Source organism: Littorina saxatilis, linkage group LG3, assembly GCF_037325665.1.
Source record: "Littorina saxatilis isolate snail1 linkage group LG3, US_GU_Lsax_2.0, whole genome shotgun sequence".
In the NCBI taxonomy this organism is placed as follows: Eukaryota; Metazoa; Mollusca; class Gastropoda; order Littorinimorpha; family Littorinidae; genus Littorina; species Littorina saxatilis.
In genome coordinates, this window is record NC_090247.1 from 76261813 (window position 1) to 76289024 (window position 27212).

General features: G+C 43.0%; 1 protein-coding gene across 1 annotated transcript; it reads right to left on the minus strand.

The window, feature by feature from the left end:
* Positions 1-220: 220 nt before the first annotated feature.
* LOC138963292 (uncharacterized) lies at positions 221-26504 on the minus strand. Its single transcript, XM_070335357.1, has 2 exons — positions 26232-26504; positions 221-2632 (listed from the first exon to the last, which is right to left on the minus strand). The coding sequence occupies exons 1-2, from the start codon at positions 26457-26459 to the stop codon at positions 1985-1987; spliced, it is 876 nt and encodes a 291-aa protein (XP_070191458.1). The 5' UTR covers positions 26460-26504; the 3' UTR covers positions 221-1984.
* Between the last annotated feature and the right edge of the window lie 708 nt (positions 26505-27212).

Sequence of the window (27212 nt, forward strand, 5' to 3'; positions counted from 1 at the left end):
GGTCATGTTACCCTAAACAGACAATTTTTTTTTTTTGGCCTTAAAAGCCCCACAATGATGTGCTTGGCAAATACAAAAAACAAAACAAATAAAAGCAACGAAACGGAGGCGGATCAAACACGACTTGACAAAAAAGTGTTAATTGTTGTTGTTTTTCAATCGCTAAATACTACATAGAGCTTTCTCTTTTGATCAGAGGTAAACAAGTTCCACATGAAAGAGGGCCCCAAAGGGTTTAAAATCGTGATCGTGATTGGCGTTTTTGACCTTTCTGTGACCGTGATTGCCGAAATTTCCATTTCTGTGATCGTGATGGGACTTTGCCCGTGATCCGTGATGACAAAAAAATCAAGTCTCGTGATCGTGATCGTCATTTGTTTTCATCATTGACTGCGGTGATCATTGACAAAAATCAAGGTAACTGTGATCGTGAAAGCTAAAATTTCCCTTCCCGTGATCGTGATGATACCCCCCCTTTGGGGCCCTCATGAAATGCTGTCAAAAACATTATCTCCAAGTGTCCTTTGTTATCAGCAGAAAAACAAACAAAATATAATGCAGTCAACAACATTATCTCAGAGCTTCTTTTTTATTTGGGGACAATAAATAACCCAGATAAAATGCAGTCAACAACATTATCTCAAAGCTTCCTCTTTTCATCAGGCGAAAATAACACACTCAAGTGAAGCGCAGTCTACAACATTATTTTTGACACGTCATAAAACCACAAGCATGATTCCGCTATCACTCGCCTATTCATTACCAGCTGAAATATGAAAACACACTAACTTTCAATGCTCCACTGAGATGGCTCATGTTTCATTTTCAACTCCAAGTCTATCTTACTAATGTCAGCCGATTCCCTCAGGAAGTTGTTTATTACACTGTTTTGCGTCACGTCTCTCATTTAGCGGTATTGGATAATTATGATCCTGCCGACACTTGACCAGATTAACGTCAGTGATGATCCTCCCCGCGGGAAGACAGCGTTTCAGCACAGCGAGTCTTGTCATTAGAACGATGTAGCGCAACGAAAGCCCTTTTCCCCCCGGGAACCTTGTTGTGGAGTGATTTTTTCAACACCAACCCGAGGAGAAAGAAACGGTGCGATGTCGAGCACATCATATCAAATACCACACCTGCACTAGACACACATCGCGTGGACGTGACAGGGTTACGCTGATTGGAATAAAGTTTAGATTCTTGGAAGAGATTCCCTGACTGGAGGATTTGTGTGTTCAAACTGTGTAGCAGTTCCATGGCAAGCCAGATCCCTTCGGGGTCGAAGCAACACACAAAGCAGCAAAAGAAAAAGACCACAAAAACAAAACACCCCAAAAAACATACAACATGACATCAGAACGAAGCAATAGATAAGAGTCACAATGACGCCAGATTCTCACAAACGATGTAAATGTTTGAAGAAGCAGCTATAGTTACTTAAGATTCAAACAGAGCTTATGATAGGACATTAGAAGATCACGCATATTTTGCACATAATTGTTGTAGTTTACTTGAAACGAATTAGACTTTTGAACCATGCCCTGGCGTCAGTCATCCATGACGAGCAGATGTCACTTTGATGTTAGACTTCAATAAAAGTTTCCTGCTGCTTGCAAGACGTAATGTGACGTCACATCTTCAAGACAGGCTCGTAACGGGTAATGACGTCATACTATAATGACAAGCAGATAACACTTTGATGTAGGACTTCAGTCAAATCTTCACGCTGCTCATACGACCGCTGTACTGTGACGTCAAACCGTCGTGATGGGCCTAACACCTCACAATGACGTCAGTTTATCACGTCAAGCAAATAACACTTTGACCTCAGATTTGATGCTGCTTGCAAGCCCCCGGTACAATGACGTCAAACCATTTTGACGGGCTTTGAATCGCGAAATAACGTCAGTTTAGCACGACAAGCAGATAACACTTTGATGTCCAACTTGAATGCTGCTTGCACGACCTCTGGCCTATGACGTCACACCGTGGTGACCGGCTCGCGCTTCCTGCAGCACCTGGACAGGAAGATGTTCTTGAGCGAGAACCAGACCGCCCTGCGGAAGGACCGGAGAAAGAGCGTGTAGAGCACGACCTTGTACACGCCGTTGAACTGGTTGATCTTCTCGAACAGCTGCATCAGGTGTCTGACGAGCAGGGAGGGGTGGTTCTCCGCGAAGCTGATGTGCGCCCTGAGGCAGATGGAGGGGAGGGTGAGGCCGATGAAGACCAGCCCGGCCACCATTACCATCACGGTGCAGCGCGTCTTCTCCTTGTTCAGGTCCATCCGCCGGGCCGCCTCTTCTAGCGCCGCAGTTTCGTCAACCTGGGCGGAGTTGGTGTTGGTGGTGGTGCTGGTGGTGGCGTCCTTCCCTGTGCTGGTGCCGTTGGTGAGCGGCGTCTTGCCGTGCCGCGCGTGGTGGGACAGTGCCGTCACCTCGCCGTTGTCCGCCAGGGCGTAGTCCTTGTTCGTGGAGCGGTGGTCTCCCTTGGCCTTGAGGCAGGTCAGCATTCTGTCCCCTGACGAGGAGCGGGTCTTGGCGCTGCGGATGCGGTCAGTCACCATCTTGACCAGTATCGCCACGTCCATCACCACCATCACCAGCATGGGCAGAAACATCGCCAGCACCTGCAACATCACCACAAACATCATTATTGCGTCATAACTACAAACATCATCATTACGTCATCACAACTATCACCAGCAGGGGCAGGACCATCGCCAGCACCTGGAACATCGTCAAAAACATCATCATTACGTCATCACCACAAGAAATCATTCTAACCTTAATCACCACAAACATCATTATTGCGTCAATCACCACAAACATCATTATAACGTCAATCGACAAAAACATCATGATTACTTCAATCACCAAAATCATCATCATTACGTGAGCACCCACATAATGTCTCATCAGCTGGCTCTAATACAAAGACGAAGAGTCTTGGCTGCACCTGTGGGTGGGACTTTGCTTTTTGGGGGACACTGTTTCCTTTCATACCGCATTAAGTGTTTCAAACGACCAATCAAGCATCCAAGCAACCAACCGACCAACGCCGCAACCAGAAAGTTCCTTCTTTATCCCCATGAAGTTTCCCAGCCCCTGTTCTTATGGGCAGAATACATGCACTACTAGTGTGTCTGGTTTCATAATTATCTTCCATTTATTTGGACTTCAAAACGGTTCTGTTTGAAACGTTCCCCAGACTCGTATTTAAGATGAGCAAACGACAAAAAAATCAAGCTAGAGGGAGAGAGAGAAAGAAACAGAGAGAGAGAGAGAGAGAGAGAGAAAGAGAGAGATAGAGCGAGAAAAAAAGAGAGAGAGAGACAGCGAGAGAGAGAGACCGAGAGAGAAAGAGAGAGAGAGACAGCGAGAGAGAAAGAGAGAGAGAGAGAGAGAGAGAGAGAGAGAGAGAGAGAGAGAGAGAGAGACAGGGAAAAAGAGAGAGAGAGTCAGACACACAGACAATCAGTCTGACAGACAAATAGAGAGAAAGAGAGAGAGAGAGAGAGGGGGGGAGGCGAGGGTAGAGTAGTTGTTGCACTGTCAGCTACAATTGTCAACGCAAGCAAGCAAACAAACAAACAAAAACAAGGATTAAACTGACAATATCTATTATTCTCTTTCATCCGACGTCAGAGCGTGCTCCGCGAAACGCAATTCAGCACTTAGATATGTCCCTGCCGGGAATTGTCAGAACGTTACCGGCAATTACAAATCGTTTTGACTGTTACACAGGGACGCTAAGACCACGTGACCAAAGCGCTCTGTATCCACATTGCATTACACAGTCTATATGCAGATCGGAATGCACGACTCAATCCCTGCAAACGTCCACTTTGATTGATACAGCAAGGGTAATGGGAATTTTATCAGAACGGGCTCCCGCCTCTCTTGCCATTCTTCGGGAGTTTGTCTGTGACGTCACCTATTCACGGGGGTCAAAATGACGCTGATTGCAGGCAGAGGTAAACGGAGACGTAATTTCCTTGCTTGTTAATGTGGGGTTTTTCCCTTTATTTGGTTTATTTTTACGTTTCATTCGGTACATCACCACCGATCTGTCAACACTAGTAAAGCCCCCAATATATTGTTTTTATATTTTTTTAATTACAGTGACAAATCGGAAAAAAGGGTTAGTAGGTCGGTTACTTATTTTCTTAAAATTAATAATAACTGGACATTTTTAATTGCCTAACCTATGGCTCTAGGCCCTTTACAAAAGAACATATATATACAGAAAAAAAATAATTAAAAGTACAACCTACATAAAACAAATTAATCATACAGACACAACTCACCACATGTACTGTTCACACAATAATCATATATGCAATGCACACTATATATATACAAACATACACAGCTAACACTCTCAACAATCATAACAACTTTATGGGAGAGGAGTATGTGCAGAAATGGAGATGTTTTTGGTAAAAGCTTTCTTTAATTACGCAGGCGCCAGTTGCTTTTTTTATTGGCCGGGAATCGTGCAAGTTCTGTCCCCTTCGTGTCGGAGAAGACTGATTTTCTTGTCAAGTCTGCAAAATTGTGTGGTTTTTTTTTTTTTTTTTTTTAAGGATCAAAAAAAGATCTTGCGTCGAGAGAAAAAATCAGGGTCGGTCTGGGAATCGGAAACATTGAATATGTGTTTCTTGGTGTAAGAATACTATCACTTAGACGCCGCTGTCAATCTGAACAAATAGTGCAGTCAAACATTCTCTCTCGTCACAGGGAGCAAGCAGCCAGGCTGTTCAGTTTGGGTATGAGTTCAAGTAGGAGGGTACTTATATCCTCTGTTCAATGTGGATATGAGTTCAAGTAGGAGGGTACTTATATCCTCTGTACAATGTGGGTATGAGTTCAAGTAGGAGGGTACTTATATCCTCTGTACAATGTGGGTATGAGTTCAAGTAGGAGGGTACTTATATCCTCTGATAGATAGAAAGATAGAAAGAAAGAAAGAAAGAAAGACAAAAAGAAAGAAAGAAAGACAAAAAGACAGAACAAAAAAATATGAAAACGGAAATAGAGAAAGTGCCAGAGACAGACATACGGGGATAAAATTGTCGCCAACTTTTGACCAAACAAAAAAGTGTAACATTGGCAACGTGGGAAGCGGGAAGTTTTGTGACAGGGCACATGGGAGCTACTGACGTGTCCTGGTAACTGCAGATTGAATGAGTCCCACGGTATTTCGGTCTGTGCCGCCCTACTTTTCAAACAGGCATCACACTTTTAATTCTGTTTCCTTCAACTCGGTTGAACAATTCCCTCGTATATCCGGAAGGCGAAGACTTACACTGCGCGACATTCCGCATTTAGCAAACACGCTTTGAGGCAACGCAGCTGCACTTGACAGCAGTAAATGATCAAAATAGAGAGTGCAGTGGGTCGAACCTGTCTTCTGCAGACGGTGACAGCTTTGTACTATTGGTGTTCGAATTAAATGTAAAGCCCTGACCTCTGTTTTGAAAATATTTGGGGACAATGGGAAGTTGTTGTTAGACGATGTTGGAATATAACGGGTTAGTGTGGGTTGTGACAAATTGAATACTCTTGCTTTTATTGAGTCAAACTTTGTTTGACGGGACACCATTGGCCAATCACTAGCGAGGGGCGTGTCTGACGGGACACCATTGGCCAATCACGAGCGAGGGGCGTGTCTGAATAACGTGGACAAGGAGCACGTGTACAAAGTTTGCCTCAATAAAAGTAAGAGTATTCACTCTTTGACAGCCCGGACAGAGTTGTTTTTCCCAGGTGTTTGTCTATTCCAAAATTATTTGCAATTAGAATTGTACTATTTTGTACAGCTCGACAGCTTTGTACTATTGGTGTTTGAACTACACTTTGTACTATTGGTGTTTGAACTACACTTTGTACTATTGGTGTTTGAACTACACTTTGTACTATTGGTGTTTGAACTACACTTTGTACTATTGGTGATGCGCATCTCACTACAGTCACTTTGTTATTTAGATTGCAATTAGAATGTTAAAATTCAAATCAGAAAATTCTTCAACACATTACTTTGGGTAAGGGGTTGTCCCCCTTTCAGCATCTATGTTTAGAAAGATTGAACCATGAAAGGAATGCAGAGCAAGTGCTTCAACAGCAAAATGAAATAATTGCACTAAAACTCGGAGTTCGTGCGAAAGCACATTGGAATGGGACGGAAATAGACCTCTCGAGTATTGCTGACAATTAAAACGTGACAAAGGATTTGTCAAATGTGCTAATGTAAATGGAGTGTATGCACGCTTGAGCCTTTAAATAGGGCGTACATTTTTTTTAAAAATGTTGGATTATGGAACAAATCAAAAACAAAGAGACTGCCAACGTTCCAAAATTCAGAATAAAAAAACAAGAAAGGTAGGTTGTTGGAACGTTTGTTATTGACAAAACAATACATTGACAGATATGTAGATTATGTTGGATTATGGGACAGGCGGTCGGAAAATAGAAGACAGCGACAGGAAGTCATACACTGTAGGGGACACAACAGCAAATATATTGCTTTTGTATAATAAATAGTTTCTAGCCTGTGCCGTCAATCCTTCGAGTTATAAGACAGATTGTGTCCACTGATAGGCTGGTTAGAAACAGTTTAGCGATGACAAATGTCTGGGCAACTGACTTGGACGTGTCTATCCGAGGCCTTGGTCAAATTGCGTCAACGGATAAGACACTTCAAGGCAAACCGGCTGCTGGAGACAAGAGTAGAGTCTGGAAATGCTTAGTGCAGTATGTCGAATCTGCACCCCGCGGGCAGGAACAAATCGAGCGAAAATGTCTTAATATTAAATTGTAAACGACAGATGTTTCAAGAGACTGTGCATTGCAAAGCAGAAGGACATTGGAATTATTTTACAAATCGAGGTTTTTCTGTCACGAATTCACGAACTAGAGCAAATGATGCTTATAGTAACATGAAGAAACCCGACTGATTCTTTCTTTCTTACGTCATGAATATGTCAAGAATCTGACTGCACAGTGCTCAGCATCCAGGTTTCTGGCACGCTATGTACAGACACCGTTACCAGGGACACATAATTGTCAGCAACAAACTGTTCTGTTTGAGTCATTTCGCACACATATTTGGTGTGTATATATATTGACCCAACAAAGTCTCCCAAAACACGAACTGTAAAAAACACTTATTTTACCTATCGAAAGTGTTAGCAGGAACCTCGAAAGTATAGTATGCAAGTTGCATCTCTTTTACTTTTTCACATATCTAGTGGTAAACATGAAAGTAGGTCATATAATCTCACGGAAGAAATTGCTATGTTGCTATTTATAGGAGTGCCGCGAGACAGTGTCAAACATTCATGTTTGAACGAGCAGGATTCATTGCGAAACATGCCAGAACGCTGAATAAAGTCGAACCTTTATTTCTTGAAAACAATTAACAATGTGATACAATAATGTTGCAGTGGTTTGACAATGTAGCACAAAAAGGGAACGGACATTGTTCTGATACCTTCCCCTAACTGGCCAACATAATCAAACTCGCCAACATAATCAAACTGGCCAACATAATCAAATACAAGTCGCGTAAGGCGAAAATACAATATTTAGTCAAGTAGCTGTCGAACTCACAGAATGAAACTGAACGCAACGCAACGCAGCAAGACCGTATACTCGTAGCATCGTCACTCCACCGCCCGTGGCAAAGGCAGTGCCTGTGGAATTGACAAGAAGAGCGGGATATTCGTTGCGCTGAGAAGGATAGCACGCTTTTCTGTACTTCTCTTCGATTTAACTTTCTGAGCGTGTTTTTAATCCAAACATATCATATCTATATGTTTTTGAAATCAGGAACCGACAAGGAATAAGATGAAAGTGTTTTTAAATTGATTTCGAAAAAAAAAATTTGATAATAATTTTTATATATTTATTTTTCAGAGCTTGTTTTTAATCCGAATATAACATATTTATATGTTTTTGGAATCAGCAAATGATGGAGAATAAGATAAACGTAAATTTGGATCGTTTTATAAATTTTTATTTTTTTTTTACAATTTTCCGATTTTTAATGACCTAAGTCATTAATTAATTTTTAAGCCACCAAGCTGAAATGCAATACCGAACCCCGGGCTTCGTCGAAGATTACTTGACCAAAATTTCAACCAATTTGGTTGAAAAATGAGGGCGTGACAGTGCCGCCTCAACTTTCACGAAAAGCCGGATATGACGTCATCAAAGACATTTATCAAAAAAATGAAAAAAACGTTCGGGGATTTCATACCCAGGAACTCTCATGTCAAATTTCATAAAGATCGGTCCAGTAGTTTAGTCTGAATCGCTCTACACACACACACACACACACACACACGCACACACATACACCATACCCTCGTTTCGATTCCCCCTCGATGTTAAAATATTTAGTCAAAACTTGACTAAATATAATAACGATGCTTTGCAGCACGGAAGAAAGACCGACAGAAAGAACAATTAAAAGAAAGAAAGAAAGAAAGAAAGAAAGAAAGAAAGAAAGAACGTAAAAAAGAACAATGGAAAGAAATAAAGAAAGAAAGAAAGTAAAAAAGAACAATTAAAAGAAAGAAAGAAAGAAAGAAAGAAAGAAAGAAAGAAAGAAAGAAAGAAAGAAAGTAGAACAGAACAATGGAAAGAAAGAAAGAAAGAAAGACTATTAACTAAACAAGCCAGCAGCTTAATGCCCCACTTTTAAATCAAAAACGAAACATAGGAGAAAACCCGCGATTTACTTCAATTATGTATAATTTCACTCATTTCCTATTCTGTTATTTCCTTTTACTTCCTTCTGCCTTTCGTGTCACTCTTTTTTCCAGATATCATTAGAGCAAAAAGAGAAAACGTCCCTGCAACAGATCTTACACAACGTTTTTCTTCAAACAACAGACGTTGCGCTGCCATGCATTTCAGCAGGAAGTCAATGCTAACTAAGTTTTTCGTTCAAGTTAAAAAGTTGACAGAGCGAAGTAGGGTTAAAACTGCGGGGCTGTCTCAAGATGCAGTCCTGTTCGCGTGGGAACGATCGTGTTCACACCCTCAGACATGTCTAGTTGTTGGCATGGGTTAGTTGGTTGGTTGGTTGGTTGGTTGGTTGGTTGGTTGGTTGGTTGGTTGGTTGTTATTTGTTTCGTCTCTTCAGCTGGTATTGCTGTTCGAGACCGATGTACATTTTGTTCCTTTCTCGGTTGACATTGCAAGCTCCATGCTTTCAGCTATTTACAATCAGGTCTATCACTGTAAAGAGAAGATCCTAAAACATCACCTCTTTCACATCTGCATGGGATGACGTCATCCTTCAACTTGGACAAACATCAGGCTGGCTGTGTGCGGCACAGAGTGGGGACTTTCATTCATTCATTTTGTTACGGACCCCAGTGTTAATCAGCAAAATGACGTCATCAAAAAGTCACACCGTCCACTGCAAGCATCGTACCCAGGGTGATGATTTCGGGTATGCGTCCAAGTGGTGGGATTGCATTCAACCGTATAGAAGCGTGACCAGACCTGAGATGGTGAGCTAGATCGTTTACACGGGACGGACTTTGCCTTTAAGTACGCATTCTGCCATGCATCTTTCTGTCTTTCTGTGCGTCTTTTTTGAAGCAGGAAATCAGTGCTAACTCAAGATTTTGTCCGAGAAATAAAAGAAAGGAATGGAAAATAGCGCCGAATGGTTAAAACTTTTAGAGGGTAAAAAGGTTAAATAAAGGTACTGATTGACGGATGTGCTGGACTGGTATTCAAGAAAGCTCTTTAGCGCCACTTGGCCGCATGGTGGCGCTGTTTGAACTGTAAGTCGCGCTAATCGGCATTCACGAAAGGCCGTTGTGACCCGCAAAAGTCACGTGACGCCTTCATAGTTACAGGACCTACCCCTCGTCTCTACAATCGCTAACACCGTGTTATCTTCGTGATTCAAGATGGCGGCCTTCATGATGTTGGAATATGCCGAGAGAAGAAATCTGAGAAGAAACCGTATTTTCCGGGATCGCATTCATCCTTTGGATAAAAATGACGATGTAGATTTAAATTTGTACAGAAAGTTTTAGGTTTTTTTTGTCTTCTCTCTTACCTTTGTTTTTTTAACGGGGAGCATCCTTCTTCATATTTTTTTTAAATCAAATGTTTACATGTTTAAATTAATATCATGGTAACCCAAAAAACAAAACAAAAACCCATTCCTGCCTAAATTTTAATCTATTGCTATTATAACGTACTCTTTTGCACATGAAGAAAATAAACAAAAATAAACAAATGCCAAAGAGTAAAAAAAATTTTTACGGACAGATGGTGATTTGAACTCGACTCAATCGCGCATCAGTTGATGAAAACGGACACTGTAATAAGAAGACACTAACACGTTTTCACCACAAGCCGGTATGATCGAGCATCGGTTGAAATCTTTCGCGAGCGGTATCTCGTATTTGTCCGCGTTTCGCTGTCAGTCCAGTTAGCCCTTCGCTTCCTCTTCTCCTCCATCTCTTCCTCGTGTGCCTGCACTTTCGCTTGTCCGATGGATGTTCCGTACATGTCGACTGAAGTAAATGTAATGCACACGTGTTCGTTCGCGGAATAAAAGCAATGAAGGCGGATAAGACCTACTGCACGTGCGCACTCAACAGGAAGTGAGGGAAACCCCTTGGTTTATAAATAGACAACCTTGTTAGCTAACAGCGTTCGGAGGGGGACTCGTGAATGCCAGTTAAAATCGGAGTAGCTAAAACGGCTTCAGAATCTGAAACCACCTCAAATTCTTTTTCTTCTTGAATACCACTCCTGGACGCTTCCTTGTTCTGTCGGGGAGTGGAATGCAGCAGAGTTATCAGTGAGAGTGGCGGTGTTAAGATGGGAGGGGGATAAGGAGATAAAGAACACACAGCGTGTTGAATCACTTCCAGCTAGGCATAAAGCGATATTGTAAAGCGCATAGTGCTTTTAGTTATGCGCTATAGAAATCTCCTTAATAAATAAATAAATAAATAAATAAAGCCTGTCCTTAGCTGGGCCAAGTCGACTGCGAGAAGTATACTTCGCGAAGCTGGCAGCACAAAGGTTTAGCACTCATCATCTTCATCATCATCATCATCATCATCATCATCATCATCATCATCATCATCATCATCATCATCATCATCATCATCATCATCATCATCATCATCATCATCGTCGTTGTTGTCACGGTGTTCCTTGTAGTCGACTATTTTTACGTCGCTGCTTTGATGACAATAATACGACCATTCCACACATCCTTCTTCTTCTTCGTTCATGGGCTTAGACTCCCACGTACACTCGTGTTTTTGCACGAGTGGAATTTTACGTGTATGACCGTTTTTACCCCGCCATTTAGGCAGCCATACGACGCTTTCGGAGGAAGCATGCTGGGTATTTTCGTGTATCTATAACCCACCGAACTCTGACATGGATTACAGGATCTTTTCCGTGCGCACTTGGTCTTGTGCTTGCGTGTACACACGAAGGAGGATAAGCCACTAGCAGGTATGCACATAAGTTGACCTGGGAGATCGGAAAAATCTCCACACTTAACCCACTAGGCGGCCGCGGCCGGGATTCGAACCCTCGACCTTCCGATTAAGAGGCCGACGTCTTACCACCCCGCCACAGCGCCCGTCATTCCACACATCCGTTCTAGCTTCCTTTCCCAGCGGCTGCCGCTACGATCAGACGTTGCGCAAACGACCGTTTTTGGCATCTATTCGGCTCGATATATACATATATATACTAGATGATTACCCGCTTCGCCGGGTACCGGCTTCGCCGGGAAGAAGTAGAGCCGAATACCAGGCTGCGCCTGGGACCCGGCTTTGCCGGGTGTACGCCGGCTTTGCCGGCGCACGAAGGAAAGGAGATAAACGCGCAAAACACTGGAGACCTTCTAAAAATAGTAACGTACAGTGACCTTCTAAAAATAGTAACGGAATGGGAATATCCGCGCGCCATACGAAGGAAGGGAGGTAAACGCTGAAAACACTGGAGAAGATAAGGAAGAGTTACTGGTAGTGGATCCAGACAAAAAAAACAAAATCGGTTCAGCGCTGCGCGCTGAGAGCACGTGTTGAAATATCTCATCGACCAGGTTGTGTCCCGGGTGTACCTGAATATGGCCACCAAATTTGAAACAGATCCATCGAGAACCTTGGCCGCGCATCGCGAACAGACACACACACAGACACAAGTCGTATAATACACATGTAAATCATTTACAAAAGATAAACAAAAGTAAAATATTTAAAAAAGGCAGAAAAACAATTTAGAGAGAGAGAGAGAGAGTGTGTGTGTGTGTGTGTGTGTGTGTGTGTGTGTGTGTGTGTGTGTGTGTGTGTGTGTGTGTGTGTGTGTGTGTCTTTGCAATCCAGGGTTCAGCGTGAAATAAACATGAGAAGATTGGAAGGAAACAAAGTCCGCCCTGTCAAGCGCTGGGTGAAACTCAGCATTACCCTCTCATCCTATTGTCATTTCTCACTTTCTGAAATGTTGATGCCCCTGACTATCGTCGGTTAAGTCTTGTTTGTATTATTGTTATGTACCACCCCTGAATTTCTCTATGAGATAATAAAGTATTCTTATTCTTATTCTTATTCTTAATGTAGATTAGCTTTTATATTTTAACACGAGCACAACCAAAGCACAGAGAACAATGTCTTAAGAATAACGTGATTGCTGCTTAGGAAAGTCATTCAGAACTTTACAGGAAAAATGGCTTGTATCATGTGAAGTGATATCTCGTTATAATGTTCTAACAATACTTTTTTTTTAACTTGAAAATGTGATTACTTATTGTAAACTTACACTTCCTCGAATGTCAATGTAAGCATGGAATCAAAGAAGTTAGTACATTGAAAAATGTGACAGCCTGTTCAAACATTACGTTTTTTTCTCAGAGATAAGGAAACACATACAAATGCGACCTCGGCACTAGGCTTTTTTTCACTCGAAGTATTTATCAAATGTAACTGTAAGCCTGAAACAAGACACAATATATATAGCAAAAATGTGATGTCCCCATGAATCCTAATTTCTTTTTCTTTCCCCAAAGTTCGTTTGGGTCCTTCCTTTTTGTGGACACACTTGAAAAAGGAAAACTTCGAGATAAGGCTGCGTGGAGTTCTCGGGTTTCATTCAGAACTTGCCACAGACGAGACTTGAGTAAGCGTGAGTCAATATAGTTCAATGTTGGGCAATTGCTAGGTCTTTCGTGTACATGTACAGACGAGGTCACCCAAATATAGAGTTTCATTTCCTTCTTCTTCAGATGTGAGACGACTAGGGAGGAAATCTCCCATGCTGTTGGCGGCACACGGAAAGGACTGATACTGAGCCAACCACCTAGACAGCTTCCGTGCTCCACTCCTCCCCGCAGACGTAATGTGGCTGTCTGAAAGAAAGCGATTGAAGGGATTGTCGGTTAACTTTAACTGACAGCCAAGACATGACCACCTAGTAACTGTCCCAGAAGTGACAAGTATGTGAAAGTCTTCTTCAATTTTGTTTGACTCAAGTGATAAAGCAGAAGACGGGAGGTTGTGGTGGCGGTGATACTGTTGGGAATGACGGTAGTAAGAGTAGGAGCAGAAGACGGGAGGTTGTGGTGGCGGTGATACTGTTGGGAATGACGGTAGTAAGAGTAGGAGCAGAAGACGGGAGGTTGTGGTGGCGGTGATACTGTTGGGAATGACGGTAGTAAGAGTAGGAGCAGAAGACGGGAGGCTGTGGTGGCGGTGATACTGTTGGGAATGACGGTAGTAAGAGTAGGAGCAGCAAGACGGGAGGTTGTGGTGGCGGTGATACTGTTGGGAATGACGGTAGTAAGAGTAGGAGCAGCAAGACGGGAGGTTGTGGTGGCGGTGATACTGTTGGGAATGACGGTAGTAAGAGTAGGAGCAGCAAGACGGGAGGTTGTGGTGGCGGTGATACTGTTGGGAATGACGGTAGTAAGAGTAGGAGCAGCAAGACGGGAGGTTGTGGTGGCGGTGATACTGTTGGGAATGACGGTAGTAAGAGTAGGAGCAGCAAGATAGGGAGGACGAAAGTGCTGTACTGGTAGCTGTGGTAGGATCATCACAAGCTGCAGTCAGACCAGTGACAGTAGCAGTTCAAGAGCACCCCTTTACACACCCATGATGGCAGCCCCCCCTCCATACCTGACCAGAAGCATGGCATTTTGGAAGAAGAAAAACAAATCAATAGCATTAAACAAACCAACAAACAAAAAATAAGTAAACAAACAAACAAACCAACAAACCAACATACAAACATAACAAACAAATGAAAAACAATAACACAATTTGACATACAAACTAACAAACAGTCAAAAAAATATAATATTAAAAAAAAATAAAAAAAATAAAAAAAATAATAACTACCGTACTTTCCGGGTGACAAGGCGCTTCGTTATACAAGACGCACCCCCTTCTTTTAAAAAAAAATTGTAATCCAGTCACCCATTGGACGCAGGGGGCCGATAGGGCGCACCAAAATGACCCAGTTTTTGCCATGAGAGGTGGTTCCCCTGTCATATCTGAGAGAGGAAACACTTCCTGCACCGGGGTCAGTGACCGGTCAGTGACCGACTTTAACTGAGTGAAAATATGTGTGCTCTGTGTGTGCGGCCAGATCAAAGGCATTGTGATAGCTGGGTGGCCTTGTTTATAGACACGACCTTCTTCCCAGGGGTCAATGACCCAGTTTTTGCCATGAGAGGTGGTTCCCCTGTCATATCTGAGAGAGGAAACACTTCCTGCACCGGGGTCAGTGACCGGTCAGTGACCGAGTTTAACAGATTGGAAATCTGTGTGTGCGGCCAGATCAAAGGCAGGGCAGTACCTAGTAGCTGAAACATGCATTATCACAAGTTGTTTGACTGGTACTCAAGCGGTCTCTTTGATTTTTTTCGTATTTCATACACGGATTAGGCGCTTCGTTATACAAGACGCAGGGGTCGAACTCGAGGAAAAAAGTCGCGCCTTATGACCCGGAAAGTACAGTAACAAAAACACACTCACACACACACAAATAAGCAAACAAATAAACAAACAGACAAACAAACAAAATCTGAAAAAACAGAAACAACAACAAAACATAAAGTCAAACCAATTCAACGTGACATTCCCGCCTGTTTCCCGGGCCATGGTTCAGTTTCAGTAGGAACCCCTCTTGTCACAATGTCAGCTTCACGCCGCACATTTCTAAGTTAGCGTATATTGCATGTTGGCTCCATGTCCCATTAAAGGAAGTCGCGCTCTATTGACTCTGACCTACTGACTGTTGATAGCTTCTCGGCCATCAGAGCACAGTCCTCACTATCCCCGCAACCTGTTTAATGCCTGAGCACCATGTAAGACAACAGGCATTACAAATAACCGTACTGTGTAAACTCATCAATTATGAATCAAAGCTCCACCCGCGGGTCAATAACGTTGCCTCTGATAACCTACAGACCTACGTAACATATCAGACTCCTCAAACACTTATTTAAACGAAAAAAAATGCGCATTTACGCAAGAGACATTAAAAATCCACTTTGGGGACAAATCATGTATCCGCACCGAATATGCATACCAGCGCTCATTGGTTGATAAACAGGATATTCGATGATTATTTTCCCGTGGGTAGCTTCCCTTTGCTGCACAATATTTACATATGTTTTAGACCAATGAGCGCTGGTATGCATATTCGGTGCGGATACATGATTTGTCCCCAAAGTGGATTAGCGGCTCGCAAACGAAGATTCGTCCAACTGATGGTTAAAAACAACCTGCAGCGGACGGAAGCTGAAAACTAAAGGCACATAATAGTTCAAACAATCATTCAACTGTATTTATTTGACCTTACACAGACTGTAGGAAGAGGCAAACCGTCTTGAACAATATTTTTCCCCAGGAAGCGACTCCAAGAACACAGAAGACTCGAAGGTGAGTGACAGACCTTGTAGTCTTTCTGTGATAGTAGTAGTCCAGTGGACGATACCTTCCGCCTGTGGTCCAAGCAACTCAGTTCAGAAAATTTGGAAGGGGAACTACTCTTGTCGTACGAGAGTTACTTGCCGTGGGAGTTTGCGTGCACTCATAAGAGATATAAAGTGAGTTTCTTTGCACTGATCGTTAGACTTGGATTTAGAAAACAACCAAACTCATAGATTTTATATGGAGATTATTGTGTTCAAGTCTGTAGTTGCCAGTTTAAATGCAGTATGTTTGTATTTTTTGGTCTAGAGATGTATAGTTCGTACATTGGAGCGTTCGGAACTTTTCAATCGCTAAAGTAGTTCCCTCAAAGTCTAACTCATCAACCTGTGAGCTATCGAGGATTCAGGCCCGTTGTTGGGTAAGTGATTTTGGTTGTTGGGTAAGTTACGTAGAGGTTACATGCCGAGTCTCAGTGATTATTAAAAATAATGGTCGAAGTTGGCGGATCATGAAAAATGCGAGCTTCAGTCTTTTTCTTCTTTTTCCTCTGATTGCACCCTGTCTTCATCGTCTTCTTCTTCTCAGTTCGCGGTCATGAAAAAGCTCGCTGAAGCTCGCATTTTTCATGATCCGCCAACTTCGACCATTATTTTTAATAATCACGGAGACGAGGTGTGTAACCTCTTTATTCCTCCTTTCTTCAGTTATTCAAAGAAAACAGGAGTTTTGTGCGAAAGTTTGATCGAATCCGAATCACTCAACCAGTCAACCTGCGCAGGCGATCGATTAATGCGCGGTTGTATAGTTCCGTGCAAATCATTCCATTCTGTTAACACTTCTTGTCGGTTTCCTTGTTTTGGACTAAAATCAAGTACACAGATATGCTGTTATTCTGCTGTGGCGGTAAAGGCATATTGTGTGCTCTGTTTATGTTTTAGTATCGCTTGGGATAATGTTCTTTTGTCAAATGGGACTAGCAGACGAACTTTTGCACCCGTGTTCCAACGTTAATTACTGTATGAAGTTCAGTTTTCTGGAGAAAATAGTGTATGAAACCGCTTTATGTTGTTTAAATTGATGAGATGTGTGCATTTGGTTGCGTGTGATCTGTTTATAAAATGAAATATTGTTGAAAACTGACCGTCGGATTGCAGTCAGTGTTGTCGAAGAAACTGAGTGAAAAGAAAGGGAACTACTCTTGTCGCTAGACAAAGTATGAGTTACTTGCCTTGGGAATTTGCTTGTGATGAACGTTTGTGCACGGCAGATCTAGATTCAGAAAACAACCGAACTCATGGATTTTATATGGAGATTCATGTGTTCAGGCCTGTAGTTGTTAATTTAAATGCGGTATGTTTGTATTGTTTGCTCCAGAGATGTCTTCGTACGTATAGAGCGTTCGGAACTTTTCAGTCGCAAAAGTAGTACCGAAACAGAACAGCTTCTCAACCTATTGCACTATCGAGGATTCAGGCTGTTGCTGGCTCGTTATTTGTTTGGTTGCTGGGTCATTATCGAAAAATAACTAGCTCTACAAGTTCACAGAGGTAAAGAAGCAGAGGGGGGAATAACGAAAAATAACTAGCCCTACACCTTTACAGAGAGAAAGAAGCAGAGGGGGGAATATGTAGAGGTTACATGCCGAGTCTCAGTGATTATCAAAAATAATGGTCGAAGTTAGCGGATCATGAAAAATGCGAGCTTTAGCGAGCTTTTTCATGACCGCGAACTGAGACCATTATTTTTGATAATCACTGAGACGAGGTGTGTAACCTCTTTATTCCTCCTTTCTTCAGTTATTCAAAGAAAAGAGGAGGTTTTTTGCGAAAGTTTGATCGAATCCTATTCACTCAACCAGTCAACCTGCGCAGGCGATCGATTAATGCGCGGTTGTATAGTTCCGTGCAAATCATTCCATTCTGTTAACACTTCTTGTCAGTTTTCCTATTTTGGACTAAAATCAAGTACACAGATATGCTGTTATTCTGCTGTGGCGGCAAAGGCAGATATTGTGTGTTCTGTATATGTTTTGGTATCGGTTAGGATAATGTTCTTTCGTCAAATGGGACTAGCAGACGAACTTTTGCACCCGTGTTCCAACGTTAAAAACTGTATGAAGTTAAGATTTCTGGGGAAAATAGTGTATGAAACCGCTTTATGTTGTTTAAATTGATGAGATGTGTGCATTTGGTTGCGTGTGATCTGTTTATTAAATGAAATATTGTTGAAAACTGACCGTCGGATTGCAGTCTGTTGTCGAAGAAACTGAGTGAAAAGAAGGGGAACTACTCTTGTCGCTAGACAAAGTATGAGTTACTTGCCTTGGGAAATTGCTTGTGATGAACGTCTGATCTAGATTCAGAAAACAACCGAACTCATGGATTTTATATGGAGATTCATGTGATCAGGCCTGTAGTTGTTAATTTAAATGCGGTATGTTTGTATTGTTTGCTCCAGAGATGTATACTTCGTACATTAGAGCGTTCGGAACTTTTCAGTCGCAAAAAGTAGTACCGAAACAGAACAGCTTCTCAACCCATTGCACTATCGAGGATTCAGGCTGTTGCTGGGTCGTTATTTGTTTGGTTGCTGGGTCATTATCGAAAAATAACTACCCCTACAAGTTTACAGAGGTAAAGAAGCAGAGGGGGGAATAATTAGAAATACTTGCATATTGTGTTTGTCTACGTTCAGTAAGTTACACGGTTTTAAAGTACGTCAAGTTCGTAGCATGGAAACCAAAGGTTGTGACATGGATTTGAACACTAAAACTTATGAAAACAAAAGACAAAAATATATACTCTGTTTTTTGTTGCATGTCTGTATCAGTCTCTAACTGGATTATTACTGTAAAAATAAAAAAAATGCATCCTAGTTAATATACATCATAATCATTTAAAGGATTCAAAATGCATGTCACAAAATGGTACACAGCTATGGAGAATAACTCATCTGCTGTTGAGTTGGTTTCAGGAAAAAGAAGACGATGAAGACAAGGAGCAACCAGAGGAAAAAGAAGAAGACGATGAAGACAAGGAGCAACCAGAGGAAAAAGAAGAAGAAGAAAGGGGAGGAAGAGGAGCACGAGTTTCACACTCAATACAACCCAACAAAACACTCAATACAACCCAACACAACACTCAATACAACCCAACAAAACACTCAATACAACCCAACAAAACACTCAATACAACCCAACAAAACACTCAATACAACCCAACAAAACACTCAATACAACCCAACAAAACACTCAATACAACCCAACAAAACACTCAATACAACCCAACAAAACACTCAATACAACCCAACAAAACACTCGATACAACCCAACAAAACACTCAATACAACCCAACAAAACAAACTCTAAAAGATAAGCAGAGGGCGGTGGGCGGTATTGGGAGGGAAAAGTCAAGAATATGTTCCAAAGATAATATTTGTTACTGATGTCCCCGCCAGGCAGCAGTTTGACCCGACCCTATTTACATAATGTACACACGTGTGAAGAAACGGGTTAGTTATCACGTGGTCCGACTCTCGCTAAAGTAAGTGGGTTACTTGAAAGTAATCCAGAAAAAGTGGGAATAGTGGTTTTCGGTTTCTGACGCCATAAGCAAAGTAGGTCATGAAGCAAATGTAAAGAAATAAAAGTTAGCTCTAACTTGCCCAACAACTTGGTAAAACTCAACCCAGACAGCATCATTGGAAACAGTTACAATTTAACACAGAACGAATAATTGAAATGCGAGCGACCTAGACAGAATAATTGAAGACAATTGAGTGAGGTGGAAGAAAGACGATGCAACAACTTGATAAACCGGAAACAAATAAAATAAAATAGACCCTTCGTGAGAGTACAGAAACAAGAAGAATGTCAAGGTCAAAAAGTATATTGCTTGGAAAGTACGTTTGCCCATAGGTAAATACGGAGTCATTGAAAAACGAAGAATTACTAGTATAATCCATTTCGAGAGAAAAAAAGAGTGGTGGGGGTAACAACCCCACGCCACTGTTGCTGTCAATCGTAATATAGCCTGCTATGTATATGTCAAGTACACACGATTCTCGCAAGCACACAACAGCACAACAGCTGGATCAACAACAACAAACTCGGCGCTTCTTTACATGTTATGTCCAAAATGGGACAGTACCCGCTATTACGAGCTAGTCGTGTGACAGTGTTTTCTGTCAACCTAGTGTCAACATGGGACGGTGTTTTCTGTCAACCTAGTGTCAACATGGGACAGTGTTTTCTGTCAACCTAGTGTCAACATGGGACGGTGTTTTCTGTCAACCTAGTGTCAACATGGGACAGTGTTTTCTGTCAACCTAGTGTCAACATGGGACAGTGTTTTCTGTCAACCTAGTGTCAACATGGGACAGTGTTTTCTGTCAACCTAGTGTCAACATGGGACAGTGTTTTCTGTCAACCTAGTGTCAACATGGGACAGTGTTTTCTGTCAACCTAGTGTCAACATGGGACAGTGTTTTCTGTCAACCTAGTGTCAACATGGGACAGTGTTTTCTGTCAACCTAGTGTCAACATGGGACAGTGTTTTCTGTCAACCTAGTGTCAACATGGGACAGTGTTTTCTGTCAACCTAGTGTCAACATGGGACAGTGTTTTCTGTCAACCTAGTGTCAACATGGGACAGTGTTTTCTGTCAACCTAGTGTCAACATGGGACAGTGTTTTCTGTCAACCTAGTGTCAACATGGGACAGTGTTTTCTGTCAACCTAGTGTCAACATGGGACAGTGTTTTCTGTCAACCTAGTGTCAACATGGGACAGTGTTTTCTGTCAACCTAGTGTCAACATGGGACAGTGTTTTCTGTCAACCTAGTGTCAACATGGGACAGTGTTTTCTGTCAACCTAGTGTCAACATGGGACAGTGTTTTCTGTCAACCTAGTGTCAACATGGGACAGTGTTTTCTGTCAACCTAGTGTCAACATGGGACAGTGTTTTCTGTCAACCTAGTGTCAACATGGGACAGTGTTTTCTGTCAACCTAGTGTCAACATGGGACAGTGTTTTCTGTCAACCTAGTGTCAACATGGGACAGTGTTTTCTGTCAACCTAGTGTCAACATGGGACAGTGTTTTCTGTCAACCTAGTGTCAACATGGGACAGTGTTTTCTGTCAACCTAGTGTCAACATGGGACAGTGTTTTCTGTCAACCTAGTGTCAACATGGGACAGTGTTTTCTGTCAACCTAGTGTCAACATGGGACAGTGTTTTCTGTCAACCTAGTGTCAACATGGGACAGTGTTTTCTGTCAACCTAGTGTCAACATGGGACAGTGTTTTCTGTCAACCTAGTGTCAACATGGGACAGTGTTTTCTGTCAACCTAGTGTCAACATGGGACAGTGTTTTCTGTCAACCTAGTGTCAACATGGGACAGTGTTTTCTGTCAACCTAGTGTCAACATGGGACAGTGTTTTCTGTCAACCTAGTGTCAACATGGGACAGTGTTTTCTGTCAACCTAGTGTCAACATGGGACAGTGTTTTCTGTCAACCTAGTGTCAACATGGGACAGTGTTTTCTGTCAACCTAGTGTCAACATGGGACAGTGTTTTCTGTCAACCTAGTGTCAACATGGGACAGTGTTTTCTGTCAACCTAGTGTCAACATGGGACAGTGTTTTCTGTCAACCTAGTGTCAACATGGGACAGTGTTTTCTGTCAACCTAGTGTCAACATGGGACAGTGTTTTCTGTCAACCTAGTGTCAACATGGGACAGTGTTTTCTGTCAACCTAGTGTCAACATGGGACAGTGTTTTCTGTCAACCTAGTGTCAACATGGGACAGTGTTTTCTGTCAACCTAGTGTCAACATGGGACAGTGTTTTCTGTCAACCTAGTGTCAACATGGGACAGTGTTTTCTGTCAACCTAGTGTCAACATGGGACAGTGTTTTCTGTCAACCTAGTGTCAACATGGGACAGTGTTTTCTGTCAACCTAGTGTCAACATGGGACAGTGTTTTCTGTCAACCTAGTGTCAACATGGGACAGTGTTTTCTGTCAACCTAGTGTCAACATGGGACAGTGTTTTCTGTCAACCTAGTGTCAACATGGGACAGTGTTTTCTGTCAACCTAGTGTCAACATGGGACAGTGTTTTCTGTCAACCTAGTGTCAACATGGGACAGTGTTTTCTGTCAACCTAGTGTCAACATGGGACAGTGTTTTCTGTCAACCTAGTGTCAACATGGGACAGTGTTTTCTGTCAACCTAGTGTCAACATGGGACAGTGTTTTCTGTCAACCTAGTGTCAACATGGGACAGTGTTTTCTGTCAACCTAGTGTCAACATGGGACAGTGTTTTCTGTCAACCTAGTGTCAACATGGGACAGTGTTTTCTGTCAACCTAGTGTCAACATGGGACAGTGTTTTCTGTCAACCTAGTGTCAACATGGGACAGTGTTTTCTGTCAACCTAGTGTCAACATGGGACAGTGTTTTCTGTCAACCTAGTGTCAACATGGGACAGTGTTTTCTGTCAACCTAGTGTCAACATGGGACAGTGTTTTCTGTCAACCTAGTGTCAACATGGGACAGTGTTTTCTGTCAACCTAGTGTCAACATGGGACAGTGTTTTCTGTCAACCTAGTGTCAACATGGGACAGTGTTTTCTGTCAACCTAGTGTCAACATGGGACAGTGTTTTCTGTCAACCTAGTGTCAACATGGGACAGTGTTTTCTGTCAACCTAGTGTCAACATGGGACAGTGTTTTCTGTCAACCTAGTGTCAACATGGGACAGTGTTTTCTGTCAACCTAGTGTCAACATGGGACAGTGTTTTCTGTCAACCTAGTGTCAACATGGGACAGTGTTTTCTGTCAACCTAGTGTCAACATGGGACAGTGTTTTCTGTCAACCTAGTGTCAACATGGGACAGTGTTTTCTGTCAACCTAGTGTCAACATGGGACAGTGTTTTCTGTCAACCTAGTGTCAACATGGGACAGTGTTTTCTGTCAACCTAGTGTCAACATGGGACAGTGTTTTCTGTCAACCTAGTGTCAACATGGGACAGTGTTTTCTGTCAACCTAGTGTCAACATGGGACAGTGTTTTCTGTCAACCTAGTGTCAACATGGGACAGTGTTTTCTGTCAACCTAGTGTCAACATGGGACAGTGTTTTCTGTCAACCTAGTGTCAACATGGGACAGTGTTTTCTGTCAACCTAGTGTCAACATGGGACAGTGTTTTCTGTCAACCTAGTGTCAACATGGGACAGTGTTTTCTGTCAACCTAGTGTCAACATGGGACAGTGTTTTCTGTCAACCTAGTGTCAACATGGGACAGTGTTTTCTGTCAACCTGAGCGTACAAGAAATAAAAATGTTGACGAAATGAAAAAAATGATATTTTGATAGAGATGAGAAACATACGAAAACAATGAAAACGCGACAAGGTGACCACGTGACTCCAGACGATAAGAAAGAGGCCGCCGGTGTAACACGAGAAAATTACTCCCCACGACAGGTGAGTTCCGAGTAAACATTTCGTACACAAATGTTACTCCCCTAACGAATACAAAACGAATAAATTACTTCACCCCAACACGAGCAATTTAACTTCCCATGCCAGGTGTACGAAATGTATACTCCCCTGTCCCCTGTTAGTCTTGGTGGTGGAAGGGGTGGAGGGAGGGTAGCGCGACAGTCGTTTGCGCGAGATCACATAATTATTGGCATTATCCCTTCCCCCTCATCCCATTTTCGAGTACGAGATTTTTACTGGAAGTAAAAGAAATGGGGAGTAAAAATTTCGTGGAGGGAGTATTTTTTCGTGCCTTGGGGAGTTCTTTTCGGGAGCATCTCGTTACTCCGCCGTATCGTTACTCCCCCGGCTTGTTACTAACCCTAACCCTAACCCTGACCCTAACCCTAAGGGGGAGTAACGAGCCGGGGAAGTAACGAGTTGATCCCGTTCTTTTCTCGTACAAAAACATTTACTCGGAGTAAGAACTTCGTACGACATATTTACTCCGGAATAAATATTTCGTGGAGTAAAAGTGTCCTGTCACACCGGCCCGGGAGAGAGTTATTAAGAATTGTCAACTGAGAGTAAACACGCCGTTCCTGCAACATGACGACTGAAACCGTAAGCTTCGGGGAGAATGAACAAGAATTGTGGGCTTGCAGCAAATAATTGGCAAAACTCGGAGTAGAAAAGGACATTCCCAACGTGCGAAAGAAACCTCAGACTCCGGAGCGATTGAGTAACAATTGTACTTCCTGAAATATGACGAAAGAAACCCCAGATTCTGATGAGATTCTAACAGAATGAATGACTCGGAGCTTTTTCTTCTTGTTCAAATATGTCTCGTAAATCCTACGTGCGCTCGGTTTTAAAATAAAGTATAACTGTGTGTATGTGAGGTAGAAGTGGGTTTTCACGTGAACGTAGTATGACTGTTTTTTCCCAAAATGTAGCCGGTCACATTCTGTTTTCGGGGGTGGGACTTGCAGCACATTTGATTGGCAAATCTTAAATTCGAAAAGGCGGTTCATCGAATATGACAAAACTGTAGATCGAGATTGAATGAAATTGTGAAAATAGAATCAAATAATGTATCGAATAGAAAAAGCGATCACGTAGCAGAAGTATATAGATACTGTTAGAGACCGTAAAGGCTCTGTGGACATATGGTAAATGATTGTAAGTACTTAAAACATTTTCAAGTTTTGTATAGATCTCGCCCCACCTCCTCCTTTCCCACCGTCCTCCTCCGTCAACCTCTCAGCCTCCCCTCCCACCGTCCTCCCCCGTCAACCTCTCAGCCTCCCCTCCCACCGTCCTCCCCCGTCAACCTCTCAGCCTCCCCTCCCACCGTCCTCCCCCGTCAACCTCTCAGCCTCCCCTCCCACCGTCCTCCCCCGTCAACCTCTCAGCCTCCCCTCCCACGACCCAACCCCCAACCTTGCAATCAATTGTGGTGGTGTGGCACCGTAGATTGTACAGCATCCAGACGGTGAAAAAGCTGGGGGGGGGGGAGGGGGGGGGGGAGAAGAACTGACTGAAAGCAGACGATTCCTGTAAAGGTCTGGTGCTTGGAGAAGAGTCAACAAAATGGATGTTTTTAAACACAGACCGGAGAAGTCTACATCCGCCCCTGTCAGTCAGTGTGTGTGTGTGTGTGTGTGTGTGTGTGTGTGTGTGTGTGTGTGTGTGTGTGTGTGTGTGTGTGTGTGTGTGTGTGTGTGTGTCTAAAATCTGTATCCTTTTCTCATAAAGTTCAGATTCAGTTTCTCTCTCTCTCTCTGTGTCTGTCTGTCTCTGTCTGTGTCTGTCTGTCTTTCTCTCTCTCTGTGTGTCTGTCTGTCTCTGTCTGTGTCTGTCTGTCTTTCTCTCTCTCTCTGTGTCTGTCTGTCTCTGTCTGTGTCTGTCTGTCTTTCTCTCTCTCTGTGTCTCTGTCTGTGTCTGTCTGTCTTTCTCTCTCTCTGTGTGTCTGTCTGTCTCTGTCTGTGTCTGTCTGTCTCTGTCTGCCTGTCTGCTTGTCAGTTTTTCTACCTGTCTGTGTGTGTGTATATCTGCCTATCTGTCTGTCTGTCTGTCTGTCTGTCTGTCTCTCTCTCTCTAATGGGTTCTTACCCGTCTACTTTCAGTTTTTGTCCAGGCCTTGAATAAAACAAAAACAAACAAATACAAAACCCGACATGATTCCAGTAAAAACAATCTCTGTAAAGGTCAACCGTTCGTTTCTTGCGTAAGAAAAAGAAAGAGTAGAAGAAGGAAATGCCATCAGACTTTTAGGAACGAGTCTGAATTGACAGACTTTATAAGCGGACGTGAGAGTGTTATTGTTTCAACTCAGGCACGCACGCTCATTGTAGCTGTGGATGTTAGGGGAGAGAGAGAGAGAGAGAGAGAGAGAGAGAGAGAGAGAGAGAGAGAGAGAGAGAGAGAGAGAGAGAGAGAGAGCCGCTGGATGTGGACCAACAACCAAACAGACCAACAAACAAACACACAAACCCAACCCTCACCAGCTCAATGCGCCTCAGTCGCTGGATGTGGACTAACTAACAACCAGACCAACAAACAACCAGACCAACAAACAACCAGACCAACAAACAACCAGACCAACAAACAACCAGACCAACAAACAACCAGACCAACAAACAACCAGACCAACAAACAACCAGACCAACAAACAACCAGACCAACAAACAAACACACAAAGCCAATCCTCACCAGCTCAATGCGCCTCAGTCGCTGTATATGGACGAACAAACAAACAAACAAACAAAAAACCAGACCAACACACAATGACACAAAGCCAATCCTCACCAGCTCAATGCGCCTGAGTCGCTGGATGTGGACGACGGACTCAAGCATGATCCGACAGATGTTAAACGTGACCACGTGACTCCAGATGTTGTGCAGGAAGGCCACGGTGGACATGACGAAGATGGACAGGATGACGCACTTGGTGCGGAACACGGTGCACCATCTCTTGTTGCCGGAACGGCCGTAGTGCACGAGCAGTCTCTCCACGTGTGCTGACAACAGGTACATTGTCGTCAAGAACCTGCAACACACACACAAAACACGTATCTAGATATATACATTTCAAATGTGCACAGAGAGAGAGAGAGAGAGAGAGAGAGAGAGAGAGAGAGAGAGAGAGAGAGAGAGAGAGAGAGAGAGAGAGAGAGAGAGAGAGAGAGACAGACAGACAGACAGACAGACAGAAAGACAGACAGACACACAGACAAACAGGCAGACAAACTGACAAACAGACAGGCAGACAGAGACAGACAGACATTTCATATATATATATATTTTTTTTTACAAAAGTAGTGTATAAGGAGTGTACCTTGGTACCCAACGCGAGCCTGTTTCTGCTTGTTTATTCCCGGAACAGTGAAAGGTGTAATAAGTAGACCAGAACAATGCTATACAATGGGGCGTTGAGATAGCTCAGTCGGCAGCGGCGCTCACTTTCAAACCAGCTGTCGATATCGGCGTGACTTTGACCCCCAACGTCCACACACACACACACACACACATATATATATAGACAGACGGACACACACACACACACACACACACACACACACACACACACACACACACACACACACACACCGTATAGAGATATTACACATGTGTACATGATCTTTTACAAAGAGTTGGGGGGGGGGGGGAGGGGATACGAGGGCTGAGGAGGCAGAGACCCTTGTTCTGTTGGGGGACGTGGGCAGGAAGTCAGGGAAGCTCGTCCATTGTTTAAGGTTGTCGGACCAGCTCTTCCGTTGTTTTCCACGT

Coding starts and splice junctions, on each gene's coding strand:
- LOC138963292 (XM_070335357.1), bottom strand. CDS start 26,459: ATGTACCTGTTGTCAGCACACGTGGAGAGACTGCTCGTGCACTACGGC. Junction 2,633..26,231: donor GACTCAGGCGCATTGAGCTG/GTGAGGATTGGC, acceptor GTGATGTTGCAG/GTGCTGGCGATGTTTCTGCC.